Raw genomic sequence first — 15276 nt, forward strand, 5'->3', positions numbered from 1 at the left:
TTAGGATTCTTTTTACTTCGCTACCATTATTGTGCTGTCTGGAAACAGTCATTAGCTTTGTTTATGTATATGTCTAGATAGACTGTCAAACTAGATATATAAATAATCTAAGGTCCTCAGTAATAAAAATATTTTTGTCATTTAACTCAGTTTTTTACTCAATCATTTACCATTGTATTCTTGAAGACTCACAGAATTTTAAATAAAACGCAATATTTCTTTCAATAAATTATTTTTGTATTTATTTGTAATTTATGTATAAAAATCTTAAGCTCAACAATATTTAAAGGCATATAATACTTTTAAACCTGTACTTGTGCATTTTAAAACTAAATTAACATAATATACAAATGTTGATTCTTTACACAATACAAAACTCTAAACGCATAATTTGACGTTTAAAGATTTGTCATCCCTTTTTAACTCAACACGAATCATGATTTCTATAGATTATTCAAGGTCTCAATGTAGCGTCAATTCAATATACGTTGTTTAGAAAGTTGTATTTACTCCTCTTGTGGTTTGGAATAGGCTACATCTATATAAATATAATGATGTAGGGGGGATGTTAATGTTATATATACATATTGTCTTTGTTATAAACGAGGTTGTGTCTATTGTTAAATTATTTATGACAGAAAGAGATAAACACATTTGGCTTCGAGTAAATTTGGCTTATTTTTAATTTGAAATGAACATTACCTATATCGAAATTTAATTAAAGAGTTGATGCAGCCGTCTTTTATTTTTAGAATAAAAAATCCTGTATAAATAAAAAATCGAACTAGCATATAACAATAATTTTCAATAAACTAATATTATTAAATGATTTACAAATTAAAAACTTTTCGAGATAGTAGAATTGCGTAAAACCTCAAGTGGAACGCCTTTGCATAATATGACTGCTTGAAATGGTCATATTGCGTTATCAGGCGATATTCTCGCTTCTATACAGGCACATTTGTGATAGATTTTTTTTATAAATAAAATTAAAAAGTGCGCAAGCTTCTCCTAACTAAATAAACTATAATCACTATCAAGAAGCAGGCTCTTGGTTTTTGCTGTCGGTGTTTGTATCCGTACTGCTCTCGATGCTCGGTAACGCTTTCGGTCGGGGTCCGTCGTCTGCGCGTGCGCACGCTTCTAGTACGTACTTGTTGAACTGTTCAGGCTTATCTAGGTATATGTGATGACCTGCGCCATTTATTACCTGTAATAAAGCATTAACAAAATTTATAAGTTTTACTAAATCTTCTAGGTACGGTATCATTATTGTTATTATGTATTGAATAAGTTATCAAAATACTCGTAAAACTAATGAAGTTTCAGATAGTTCTCTATTGCTAACACAATAAAAAAAATATTCAAATAAAATAGCTTGAAAAATATTTTATTAAGTAAGAATTAAGAGAATAGGTTTCGCTTCGATCGGTCCACGTAGGCGGCGCTCGTTACCTGCACATAGGTCGGGGAGTCGGGCCGGCTCTCTCCGAGCAGGTGGCCGGTGCTGTAGTCGACCCAGGAGCGCGACCCGTACATCACGGTGATAGGAAGGCCGGGGTCGAGTCGGCCCACGCGACGCACCATGGGGTTCTTGGCCCACCCGAAGCCGTGCATCAGCGTGTGGAAGGCGCTCTCGCCACTGCGATAGGGAACATATGTCGCTATAGTAACATGATATATCTTCGAGCTAGAGAAATCCTTTATAAATAATTACTTTAAAAATAATCAAGCAGTATGGAACGGTTATGTTCTTTAAAACGGAAAAGTATAGTAATAGTGTAAAAGTCAAACTGTTCTTTCTAGAATGTTCACAAAAACTTTAAATTCAATATACATAAAATATTTAAAACATAAAATACATTTTAGTCATAATCTTAATATTTAATATAGGTAATGTATGAGCAATTACTCACCTGGGCGCCTGCGAGTTGCATTGGTAGATGTACTCCGGTATGACGGTCTCGGCGTCGGGCACGTAGTTCAGATACTTCCTGGATATGTCAGGGCGAGTCTTGCTGACGAGCCACTTGCCGGCGGGTCCGGCGGCGCGGACCGCCCACAGCGGGTTCAAGGGCTGCAGGGCTGTGGCCACAGCCCGGAACCAAAACGGCACTTGGTACTTCTCGTACACGTTCGAGGGTTTTTCGGGGAAACCCCACGGATCTGCGAGGATGAGGTGTCGGACCCTTTTGAAATTAAAAAAAAAATGAAATTAAAGTAACTTTATCCCTTTATTGGCAGTATGATTTTATGCAAGCTTGCATGGGTAGGTACCACACACTTATCATATTTTACTACCATAAAACAATTATGTAACTGTTTTTTTTTTCACTAATATCGGACAGGCAAAGGTGAAAGAAGGTTGAAAATTTAAAAAATATTTTTTAAAATTAATTTAATTATATGCACTGCAAGTAGTAAACATTTCTCCTTACGCCGTTAAGACGCCTCTAACTTCGTGATCTAAGATATTATATAACTAGTGCCCATTTTTACAACAAACAACATTTGCTTACTATTCATTTAAGTTGACCAAAACGACCGAAGTTTGCCCGTCTAGTTTGCAGATACCTGCAATTAAAGTAGTTAATCTATTTACTCACCTCTCAGGGTACTTAAGCGCGTAGGCCGTGGCTATGAATCCGCCGAGGCTGTGACCGAGGAGAATGAATTCGTCGATTTTGACCTCCCTTCTCCATTGCTCGACCGACTCCACCCATTGTGCCTCGACTTTTTCCGCGTCCGATGCGAATTTAGGCCGGGAACTGCGACCAAATCCTGTAAATACATTGTGTTATACATATTCAGGCCAAAATCAAAATATACTTTATTTAAGAGGACTACAAGAGCTAAGTGCCCTTGAGAATCGCACGCACACACTTACAAAATCGACAAAAACGGCAAGCCCGTGAACTAAGGGTTAAGCGAGGTAACGAGGTTACGCCCAAATATTCTAATAGATGGCGCCAAACCGAGCGAAGTAAGATCAATCATAAATCTCATAAAAAATAGATAGGACAACAGAATTATTTTTATTTCTTTCGATGTTAGTTAACAAATGATTATAAAAAAAACGGATTCAATTAAACTTACAATATTTTTATTTATATTTTGTACACAATAAAATAGACAGTTAGTTTTAATCTTTTTTTTCTTTTATTTATATTATTATACCTACCACAATTAGTTCTTATACTAAATATTAAAACATACCAATTTTTAATATTTTATAAAAGTTTGATAATCTATTTAAATAATAAAATCGTAAGTGTTCGAAACCTGTAGTGTAGTAACATATAGCGTAGTGTTTGTTCGTTTTATTAATATCGGTTTACAAAGAAAAAATTCAATTAAATAAAAAACATCTAAATATTTACAAGAAAAAAATGTCGTCAAGTCGATTTGGTTGAATCATTGGTTAACTAGGTTAATCATACTAGGTTTAATTATAAATCTCATAAAAATAGATAGGATATTAGAATTATTTGTATTGCTTTGGACTGTTATTCGAAAATGATTAAAAAATAAAACTGATTTAATTAAACTTAAAATATTTGGATTTGGTACTACAAAAAAAAAAAAAAACATTGTGTTAATTTTTTTATTAAAATATTTTATTTAATTTCACTTGTATGTATGAATGTATGTACGTATGTCCTGAAATCTTGCAATCAATATTACACCTACTTCCATTGAAGCTATGGAGCTGAAAGTTAGCACACATATTTAGTCTCGATGACAATCCACGATTCATGAATTGCTTCCATTTTCAATCCAATATGGCGGACGTTACTAAAAATTACAATTTTTGAATTACGTACAAATGACACTTCTAAATATTCTAGTTCTCTGGTTCACAACAACTACATTTTTTTTATACGACTTTACTTTTTATTTATTATTAAAATTAGTTTATACATAACTTTAATTCCTATTATAAACAAAATCGATAAAATTAAACTCTTACGCAATAAAAATAGCTTCCGTGTTATTGTTTTCGACTTTCTTTATTCTGTAAAAAATAAATATATGTTAGTAATTATATTTTTATTTATCATAAACGTATGTATTTAAAAAATATGTATCTAAATATGCCCCATAGTACTTTTAATGAAAAATATCAAATTGCTTCGAGTTCATGGGGATCGAACGTAGTCACTCTCAATTGATTTTTTCCTTACTTTCACCAAATACTCTATCATAACATTTGAAGAACAGCTCGAAAAATCTGATTCTATGCGAACTGATTGCACATTTTTTCTAATAGATGTTTTCAATATTCAAAATTTATAAAAAAAAAATATGTTTACTAAAAAAATACTCTTACCTTTTAATATCGTTCATATGTATGTTCGGCGCTTAATTTATATAAACGTTTTTAGTTTTCCTCACGCGTTTCACTTCATTTCCCATATTTACACAATTAAAATTTATGACAAATAATATAATAAAAAACAAATGCCTAATTACTACTATATTATTTTAACTTAATATATTTATCTACAAGAAAGAATAATATTTATTATAAGAAAACATGAATTTACAATTAAAATTACAAAAAAATATCTCGTAACGTAATGATGCTCGTAACGAAAAGATCGACACGTCTGTATAGCATCAGGCCTCGGCCGGCAATGTCTGTACACGGCGTTTACGCACACATACGTACGAATTTTGTTCGAAAATAAGAATATCTGATTTAAAAAACATCTATTGATTTTATTAAAAAAGTGACGCAGAGGTTAAGTAATATATTGCTTGTAGAATAATCTGACAAAAAACCAGAATTATTGAATGTATATAAGTATAGTTATTATTTATTAAAAGATTTGTTTAGAGGTAACTTTGTGATTTTTTTCTATCGAACCAAATTAATTACATCATGTTTTCAAAATAGCAAATAACTAGCATGTATCCTGAAGATTGTCATATATTTTTTTTATTTAGTTTACTGCATTGGATCATATACTTTTTTGCATTATAAAACTTGCATTTAGCTCATGTAGTCCCCTTAAATATTCTTATACAAGCACTTTTGAATCGTCATTTAATTATATATTAAGTGAATCTACCACCGGAATGTAGATTCTACCGAGGAGAACCGACAAGAAAGTCAGTAGTTCTCTTTTTTAAAATTTTAAATACAAACTTATTTATAATATAATTATATTTAACTAACTTTAATTATATATCTATACAATATCCTGCCTGAAAGTAAACAAGTACACCCTTTTTATCATATGTAAGTATAATATTGTGTTAAATAATATGCCTTATTTATTAATATATTTTTACAAAAGATTTGAATTTATGAATTGGCATTGTTAAAAATATCTGCACCAAAAAAATCCTACCCTTGCAGGTTTCCTTGTGATGATATACTCGGACCACCTCGGCTATTATCGGTAGAAAATGAAAATAGCAATTCGATTATCATTCATTGTATAAATACAATGAAAGCTAATCTATTACATACATACTAATAAATTGTTTTTCTAACAAACTAAACATGGACATCTGGTAGACGAAGAAATCTTAAAAATGTGAAAAATAACGGAACGAACTGTTTAGTTTCAATAAATTTTAATTTCGAATCAAACGGGAATCAAAGGCGACTACAAAGGAGAGACTACAACATTATAATGGCGATCAAATTGTGTTCCAGTTTGAGTTTGACTACAAGGACACAAAATCTTATTCCCCAAGGTTTGAAGACGCATTGGTCACTTCCATGTACCATCAGATAAACCTTATGCCCAACCGCTCGTTTTATAAAAAAAGTACAAAAATAATAAGCAGAGCAAATACCCAATAAGTCCATAGCATAGACTGGACGAGTGGCCGCAAAGGCGTCGAGGTTAGGACACCAGAGCGCCACGCCCGCTCCCATCCCATGCAACATCACTAGCGGGGTCTTGGTGCTCTCGTCGTTGAGGGAGATGGTCCATATCTTGTCGCACTGGCCGACCACCGCGCCGATATCCACGTAGAAACGCTTGTACGCTGTCTTTACGCCTAATGAAAAAAAAAAATAGCTACGTATATACACACTATTATTATAAATGTAAAAGTATTTTTGTCTGTCCTTCGAACACTCCCATACTCTATTCCAATCATAACAATAAAAAAGCCAAATAAACAACATTTGACAGCAAATTGACGTGATATCATTGGTTGAGAGCTTCATTCATCTATTACATTCACTATGGATTTGCAAAAAAAATGGCGTTTTAAACGTCGGCGAAACTGTTATCGGAATTTTGGAATTAAACGAAATTAAAGCGGAAATAATTAGTTAAGTGTAATAGTTTTGTATTATAAATAAAGATATATTAAACATAAACTCTTAGTAGTGCACAATATAGCCGAGTTATTAGCAAATCGCATGAAATACGTAAATATAAGGTTTGTTTATCTTTTTTCCTACTTCTATTGGAATATGCTATATATAATATATTAATCTCAATATTGTAGTTACATAACATGACACAAAAAAATGAGAGAAATCGTGTGCATTTTTGTTCATTATAAAATTTAAATGTGTCGTTAAACGGGGCAGAAGATATTTTAATATTTTATTTTAAGATGACGCCTACCCAATTATTAGATAATAAAAATATACTTTTATAATGTGTCCAAAAATATGTTAATACCAGACTACATAATTATAATTGAATTTACGCCACTACTTACCATTAACAAGCTTATTACGATAACCAAATAGGATAATATCTTATGCAAACTAAATATATCTATTATTCACTAAAATATATATCTACAGTAATACCGCAAGAAAATTCAAGTACTTTATTTAGACCAGAAATTTAATCAAGTCTTTCATTGTGAAAACAGGTCTTCCTTTCAACCGTTTTGTTTGTCACGCAGTCCTCGGTACTGAATATTTAAAAAAATACACAAATACCTACATTCATGAATGAGTAATATTGCGACGTTGTATTTCTTTATCCTTATCTTTTGTCTGATCTTAAAACGCATTTTGACCTTTAATCTTCAATGCTTATGCACATATTGTAGATTAAAGATCAAAATGTTTTGTTAATTTAATTATACGATAATTAAATTAACAAAACAATAGCTCAGAAAAACGGCACTCCAATTATACTTTTATATATATTTTATAAATAATTTGTTCTTTTATAATAAGTAAATAATACAAAACAACACACAAACAACATTTCGCTTATATTTTTATTTGTTGTTTTATTGTAATAAAATATATAGAACATTAAAATAAAATATATTATTATTATAATTTAATATGTGACTACAAATTTTATCTTGAGAAAAAAGTAGACCAATAAACGTATTATTTTATACCGATAACATTTTATATTATCTGAAACGACTATTTTGACATATCTACAACATCTTATTATTGAAAAAAAAAAACATAAACCGAAAGAGTTATTAAATTTTGTTAAGAACCAAAAAGTCATGACTTCGTCCAAATAGTAAATCAAATTTAAACTCTGTAAATAATATACTAAAAATAGTTGTTGATTAATCTTTATTTATAATAGGTACATTACTATTCTACGTATATCCACTTAAATTTTACATTCAATGTTACGATATCAATTTCGCCGACGTTTAAAATGCCATTAGGTTCGGTCTCGAACACAATTATTATGTCATGTCAATTCAAGGTCTAGCTTGTCTTGACACGCGGTAGCGTGTCAGCCAAGTTCAAGTAACAGAACTGGCGAGCAGCACCGTGTGTAATATTACACGAACCAATTGGAGCCACTTTTGACCTCCTCATAACTCAAAAACTATTTGACATAAACGTGTCAAATTTGGCTCATATATTGAGACTCGCGAGATACATATGTGTTCCAAATTTCATAAACGCATCTCAAACGGTTATTTAGATATTAACGTCTAAAAATCGTCATTTTTATCACTGACTGACCTATAGATCAAAACTATAACCTACTACCAGGTGACCTAGAAAGTTCAAATTTTGCATGCAGGTAGATAATAAGGCCAATACAAAGGAAAAAATCTAAAACTGGTAATTTTTTATCATTTTATTATAATTTTTCATTTTATTGGTTCTATTAGGAACACTAATATACTTAGTTCCTGTAATAACTGTAATGTAATAAAAATGATGTAAGAACCAGCAATCAAAACTTATGACAGCCGGTCTTAATTTGGATTTTAAGGTCTTCACGTGAATATATAACGTGTTTAGTACTTATGGGTATAGTCGACTTTCGTATTTATTACGTTATTAACTGGTATTTAGTGCACATCAATGGTGCAAAATCTTTAAACTAAAACTAAAAAATAATAATAATAGGTATTTCGGGACACGGCGCGCGACGCGACGTCGTAGCAGCGGGATAGGAGCGTTGCGATAAAACCTTGACGCGGACGTGTCCGAGCGAGTAGCAACTGCGCTCATAAGAATTATTCCAATGCCTTCCGATGGAAGCTGCCATTATTTTTGTTTGATTACATATTTCTGTTTTGTTTGAGTATACAAGTATACAACAAAAAAATAGGTTTCATGAGTCTGTAGTAGAGTATGTATATCGTAACTGGGATGATATAAGTATGTACTCTACCGCTACAAACGGGGATCCTTATTGCTCGGAAGAACAGTATCGAGCAAGCATGCTGATGTGAGCATAGGACTGGTGAATGGGTCCAATGGAAAAATAGAGAAGATACATTGGGACGTCGACAACAGCAAAAGCGCATGTAAAATAACAATTCAATTTAAACATAAATTTAATTTGCGAACTAGAAATCAAAACCAAGTTTCAGATATTAAGTAATGTATATGTTCAAAGGAAACAATTCTCTATTTGCTTAGCTTACGTTGGCCTCTCCAGAGTTAAAACCTTAGATAGAGTACATCTTATCAATTTAGGTCCAAGTCAAATCAAGACACAAGAGAGTACTATTGTAGAGTACAACCGTCTGCGCACGTTATACCGCCCCGACTTGGCCAAATTAAGTATATACAGAAAACGCGTAAAAAAAACCGGACACTGAATGGGCAACTCATTCGAACATTTCAGAGGTACAAGAAAATATAGAACGTATCACAAAAAAGACATTATACCCCGTAAACGTAGGAACATAGAATAGTTTAACAAAAACCATTTGGTATTAATTTTGTTATTAATAAGTACCTACTAATAATTTATATACAAAAAGTAGTGATATCCCATCAAAAACATAAATGTAAAAATGAGAGCCAAGTCAGACCTTAGGCTACAATATATTATCCTAAGTTATAAGAAGAAATGATATTTTATGTAGTTATAAATACATTTTAGGAATGACCATTGAACTTGGCACCCATTTAGATCTCACTTCTTTTGTCGTTTAAGTCAACAACCAAGGTATATATCATAATATTAGACTTGGCTCTCATATATGTTTTTGATGGGATTTATTTATCTTAAATGTTGTTGCCGTTGCAATAATGGCTATATGATTTTACTGTTAACGTATATATATATAATACCAATTTAGAATGTAGATTTTACCGAGAAGCAACGATAAAAAACTCAGTCACTCTTTTTCACAAATTAAATAAAATACAAATAAATTTACCTACATATACATATCCTGCCTGAAGATCTACAAATACTAAGATTCGACAGTTTTTATCATCAGTGTATTATCTTGTATTGTATATATGTAATTATTTATTAAATAATTTTGAACATTCGATTAAAATTTATTAATTGGCAAAGTTTTCTGCAGATTTTATTCATGGATATTATTCTAAAACTATGATCTTGAGATGCAAATTAATTATCTATATCTATCAATACTTGAGAAATTCTTATTGCAATAAACGGATCTTTATAAAAAAAATAGAGATACACAGATAATGCTCGAACAAAACGCAAAGATCATCGGCGATGATAAGCACGTTCGCGAATTGTACTTTGTACTAGTAACTGATGAAAATAGTAATTCTATTTCCTGAATGATTAAGAATAAATAATGACAAGGTCGTTAATCGTATTATTAAATGGCAAATTAAGGTCATTTTATTTGATCGATAACGCAATCAAATGCATTTCTATAAACTCGTTTTTTAAAAAAATATTATTTGTAATATTGGGTATATATCCAATTAGTAAAAGTTATTTATAGTGTCTAAACATTGTCTTGGATCAGTTTAAAATTCATTATATTTTTAAAAGCTATACTTTTATTTAAAATTATACCATGTGCAATAAAAACTTTTTGCCATGAACGACAAATAATTAAATGTAGAAGAAAATATATACAGAAAGTATGTAAGTATGATGTATAAAATATTTGATAAAAGCTAGTTTTGTTAAAAACACTTCATAAAATAAATTAAAATTAACCTGCGATAATAAAAATATAATACTATGGAACAAAAATGCGTGTGCTTAAACAAACATGACATAAATAAACTATAAGAATCATTCTAGAGAATACATCAATAGTAATAGGTCCTCTATATAACCTTTCTTAATAAACAGGTATAGTCATAAATCTTGTAATCTATATAACGCAAAGATTTTTCCCAATAGGACTGGTAGACAAGTAGATTAGGACGTTCATAGAAATTATAATAATAGGATTGTATAGACTAAACCTTATTGAATATATTTTATTTGGGTTTTAACCGCAACCTTTTAATGTTGCCAGCCGCTATGACGACGTGACCGATATGAATAAGATGTCTACAAAATTGTTTCTTACAAAAATATAGACAATCGCGCTTCAATGACATTTAAAATATTACTATTAATTAAATACTTCATTAAAGACTAAAAAGTATTAATGAATAAACTCTTTCATAATCTAATTGAGAAGATACATCTAAATAAGAATTATACCCTAGTGGTTATACACCTAACACTAAATTGCTTCCCGGAACGAGGGGAGGAAATTGACAACAAACACTTCCCTATATAAACCATGTTCTGACAAAGTTTTCCCAACAAAACCAAATAAATATGCTTTATTGTACACCAAAATAAAATAATAATAAAATAAGTAATATGTCATCGTTCGACTTTATATTATACGAAACTTTCATTCTGTAGAAGCAAGTAATGCACGACTACTTCTTCATTTAAGAATTTAAAAACAACAACACTGTCCTGCTCTATAGTTCTATATGTTTCGTTAGTATTTAATAAAATTGTATTTAAATGTATACATGTATAATTATGTTTTATTGTTATTTTTAAATTTTAAATTATCCTTATTTTAATGTTGCATGGAAAAGATCGCTGTATTAGCGATAAAGCCGCCTCTAGTAAATATTTCTTGTGAGGTGAGGTGCACAAATGTTCCGTAATACATGGATACTATTACAATTTTATACAAATCTTACTACGATTGTTGCCAATGACATATTTTGAAATTCGTTTATCATTATGTTAGATACCCAATCGCGATATATTTGATAATGGCGACCCCACGTTTAGAAATGATTTTTTAGATTAATTGATATATGTACATTATATTAAATAATATGTATATATAATATACATATATCCTATGTTAGAAATAATTTTATTGTACTTATCTATATTAATAATTATAAAAAAGTAATGAAACTTATATTATTTTAACGCCATTGTGACATAAATGTTACCAAATAATATTTGTCATGTACAACATATTATTCAGTAGTGTTGCATATCGATAGTCCACTATCGATAGACTATCGTTAGTTAAAGTGTTAGCGATAGTATTGATACTCTATCGATAGTATTGCAAAAACCATTACTTCCTACCTAAACTATCGATAAACCAAAACTTTCGATACTATCGATAGTACCAATAGTATTGCTTACAGAGAGCTAGCGATACTATCGATAGTATTATCGGTATCCTGAATAGTTTTCGAGGTCAACTATCGCTAGTCAAACTATCGATAGTTCTGCAATGCTGATTCACAGTACCTACAATAAAATATCAATAAAATGTACTGCACCTTATCAAGCAACGAATATATTATTCTTAGAGCTCTAAAATGCGGCGTTGCTAATTTAAATGGCTAAATTAGGTATTAAAAACAAACTTACATGATAAAATAGTTTGTTCTATATTCCGTAACATTACATCAGATTGTCGAGTCCAGCTGAACCAGCCTCCGGTCCAACTGCGAAAAAATATTAACATTGTTAATGAATATAACTTTGCACAGATATTGGTTAAAAAACAATTTAAGTAAGCCAACACAATGCACTGTTATTAAAAACAAAAAACATTCAAATTAAAAATTAGATACGACATAGCTTTTGTTTAGTATAAAAGTTTGAAAGTTAATTCATGACTATTATTATCAAAGTAATACTAGTATATTCATTATTTAATAAGGTGATTTGTGTTTTACAAGTGTATCTGATTTCATTTGGAAAAACTAAATTTTCTTAGATGGAATTTTATGTAATAACAATCTTGTATTATTACTTAACTTTATCTTAAAAATAAACAATTCAAGGACAATTTGGCGAATCATCATTGAGTCAACTCAACACATCGATGTTGTTATGCCAAGTAGCTTTAAATTAGTCTCATAAACAAAAAACATGACAATCCTTTTGAATATAATATCTTAACCTTTATGAGACTTATTTTCAATAGTAGAGATGGATAGTTATAAGTGCAAAAGGTATAGTGTATTTATCATTCATGAATTACAAAATTGCCATAACTGCTCAAATGGAACAAAAATATTTTTTAAATAAGCACTTTAAATATTATAGAATACAATTAAAAGCAAAAGCAGGAATGAAACAAAAAGGCCGCAACAATCAATGAATCTTACTTCCACACAAAGGAAAATATACTTCTAATCCATGTTCTGCCTAAAGAGCTGAAACTGTGGAATATGAATGTTTTTTAAACACTTTAAAAATGGAAATATTCAAACAACAGGAACCCTACTTTATTTTATGATCATTTTTTCACTGAATTTTTTATCATTAGACAAAGTACCCATTGCATATTGAAATACATTCAAGCTATTTATTTAAAGATAAAAAAAATATTGAAATATATACTACATACTACATTTAATATTTTAAGATAACCTTGTATTAGTCACAATCAATTTTAATTCTGTATGTAGGAAATTAGTCAAAAACTTATGTAAGAATTCTCAACAAGGGTGCAGGATAGATGCAGTTAGTAAAATTTTACATAGAAAGGAATTTTTATGTAATAATTGAAAACATGTTAAAAAAAATCAAAACAAACTAATGTTCACAAAGAACTTGCTTGTCAAATCCCATTGGTGACTTCAATTCAATATAGACTACCAAATTATCTGCAAAATACAACAATAATAAATCTATATTCTCTTGACTCATTTCCATCTCAACGGCTAATCTAACAGACGAGTGAAAAACGCTAGATGACCATCTATTTTCTTTCACAAATAATTTTGACTGGCAATTAAACACAACTGGAGAGAATTCACAACATGTATTTTCTGAGGCATGGACATAAGCGGTACATTTTAATAGCCCTACCCAGTGTTTTACCGCAGGTCCTCACAATGAGTATCTTATATTATTATTATCCATTGAGATGTTACTAGCTCAATGGATAATCAAATATATATAAAAAACATTCGTAATATAAAAAAAAACTTTCATAATTTTTGTAAGTAATTGCATTCATATTTAATAATATATTTCTTTCTTTTGGTATAATAATTTCATCACCCATTATCACCCATAAGCATTGTCGCTGTAAGAAATATTAACCATTCCTTACATTGACAATGCTTTACTAACATTGGGAGCTAAGATATTATGTCACTTTTGTGTCTAGTTAAACTGGCTTACGATCCCTTCAAAGCGGAACACACCAATACTAGGTATACGGAAGTTAAATACACAAAGTATGTAATTAGTAGAAGTTTACTTTGTCAATTTTATTAAATACCAAAACAAAAAAACAACTCTATAATTAATAAATAAATATTTATGTAGCTATTTGAAATGTCTATAAACGAGAAATTTCTATGATATTGGCATGCAAAAAAAGAGTAATTACCTCAATGAAACAAGAATGATATGATGTATGAGTGGTAAAGCATAATGGATCCAAATATAAAAAGGTGAAATAAGTCCAAACATAACAGACAAATTATTCAAAGCAGTATTGAGAACCTACAACAAATACAAAAATAGTTAAAATGTATTTTCAGTCAAATAAAATAACAATAGCAGTAATTGCGCAATAGTTGATTATTTTTAATGTTAATATATTTTTTGAATGGCACAAAAACTAAACAAAAGTTTAACCTGGATGTTGATGTTTCGATATTTAGTTCACTTCCCATTTGGCTAAATTAAAAGAACTTTTAACCATAATATTAGAGTTTGAATGAAATAATTTAGTTTGCACGAAATATTTGTACGCAGCTCTCTTATGAATTTATGTATTGTAATGCCAATTTCATCGGTAATCGGACGGAGTTTTGTCTCTTGGCAGTTGTCATTGTCAAATTAAAATTGACAAATGACAATAATGTTTTACATAGTTGCTATTTAAATAATACTACATTCGCAAACGTTGGGCTATATCGTGACAATGATTATAAACCTGAAAATGCCCAACATTACAACGGTACTTTCCTTTTATTTTTCAGTTTAGAAAATTACTTTAGCTTGACATATTGAAAATATTTCAACTTGCGTTTCAAGCTCTAAAATAAATGACGTTGATATATTTGTGAATGTAATATAGTTAACGTTAGAAATATCTCTTTTTTAAGCATTGTTTGAGTACGGTTCGATTTGCAGCAACCAAACAAATATATATTTCGCTAAAATTATAAAAAGATTTTTTTTCAAGGAAAATCAGCTTAGAATTGTTTGAACTGCAATATAAGGGGTTCGACGCTGTTTTTGAAGTGGAAAATAGTTATTTATTACGAAAAAAAATAGACACCAATATTTGAATATATTTGAAAGAAAAAAGGTAAAAATATTATAATTTTAATATTTTCCAACCATGAATTTCGAGGCAGTTTTTAAAGTTGAAAGTATTCTTTTACAAAAAAAAACAATCAGACCGAAATTTTGCGATGACTAACACCGGACGTATTGCGGATCTTAATTGGTTTATCACATTACCCGACGTCAATCTGTTAATAATCACCACTGAATAGCTTCCTTAAAAATACGCCAAAAGTATCGATACGTTTGTTTCGATACCAAGTACTTTTGGAATCGATACTTAATTCCTATAAATTATTTAAAAGAGACGTTAATGATT

The 15276-nt window shown here is 30.1% G+C and overlaps 1 protein-coding gene across 5 annotated transcripts; it reads right to left on the minus strand.

Annotated features, from left to right (window-relative positions):
* Nucleotides 1–215: 215 nt before the first annotated feature.
* LOC113397690 (1-acylglycerol-3-phosphate O-acyltransferase ABHD5) lies at nt 216–14492 on the minus strand. 5 transcript variants are annotated; one of them, XM_026636115.2, is made up of 9 exons: nt 14301–14486; nt 14050–14165; nt 12815–12868; nt 12069–12145; nt 5812–6018; nt 2607–2781; nt 1917–2189; nt 1456–1642; nt 216–1210 (listed from the first exon to the last, which is right to left on the minus strand). In XM_026636115.2, the coding sequence occupies exons 2-9, from the start codon at nt 14130–14132 to the stop codon at nt 1037–1039; spliced, it is 1230 nt and encodes a 409-aa protein (XP_026491900.2). In that variant the 5' UTR covers nt 14133–14165; nt 14301–14486; the 3' UTR covers nt 216–1036. The 5 variants fall into 5 exon arrangements, with proteins under 5 accessions (XP_026491900.2, XP_026491910.2, XP_026491919.2 ...); XM_026636125.2 differs by lacking the exon at nt 14050–14165 and having other exon boundaries at nt 14301–14489; XM_026636134.2 differs by lacking the exon at nt 12815–12868.
* Between the last annotated feature and the right edge of the window lie 784 nt (nt 14493–15276).

Source organism: Vanessa tameamea, chromosome 18 (assembly GCF_037043105.1).
Source record: "Vanessa tameamea isolate UH-Manoa-2023 chromosome 18, ilVanTame1 primary haplotype, whole genome shotgun sequence".
Lineage (NCBI taxonomy): Eukaryota > Metazoa > Arthropoda > Insecta > Lepidoptera > Nymphalidae > Vanessa > Vanessa tameamea.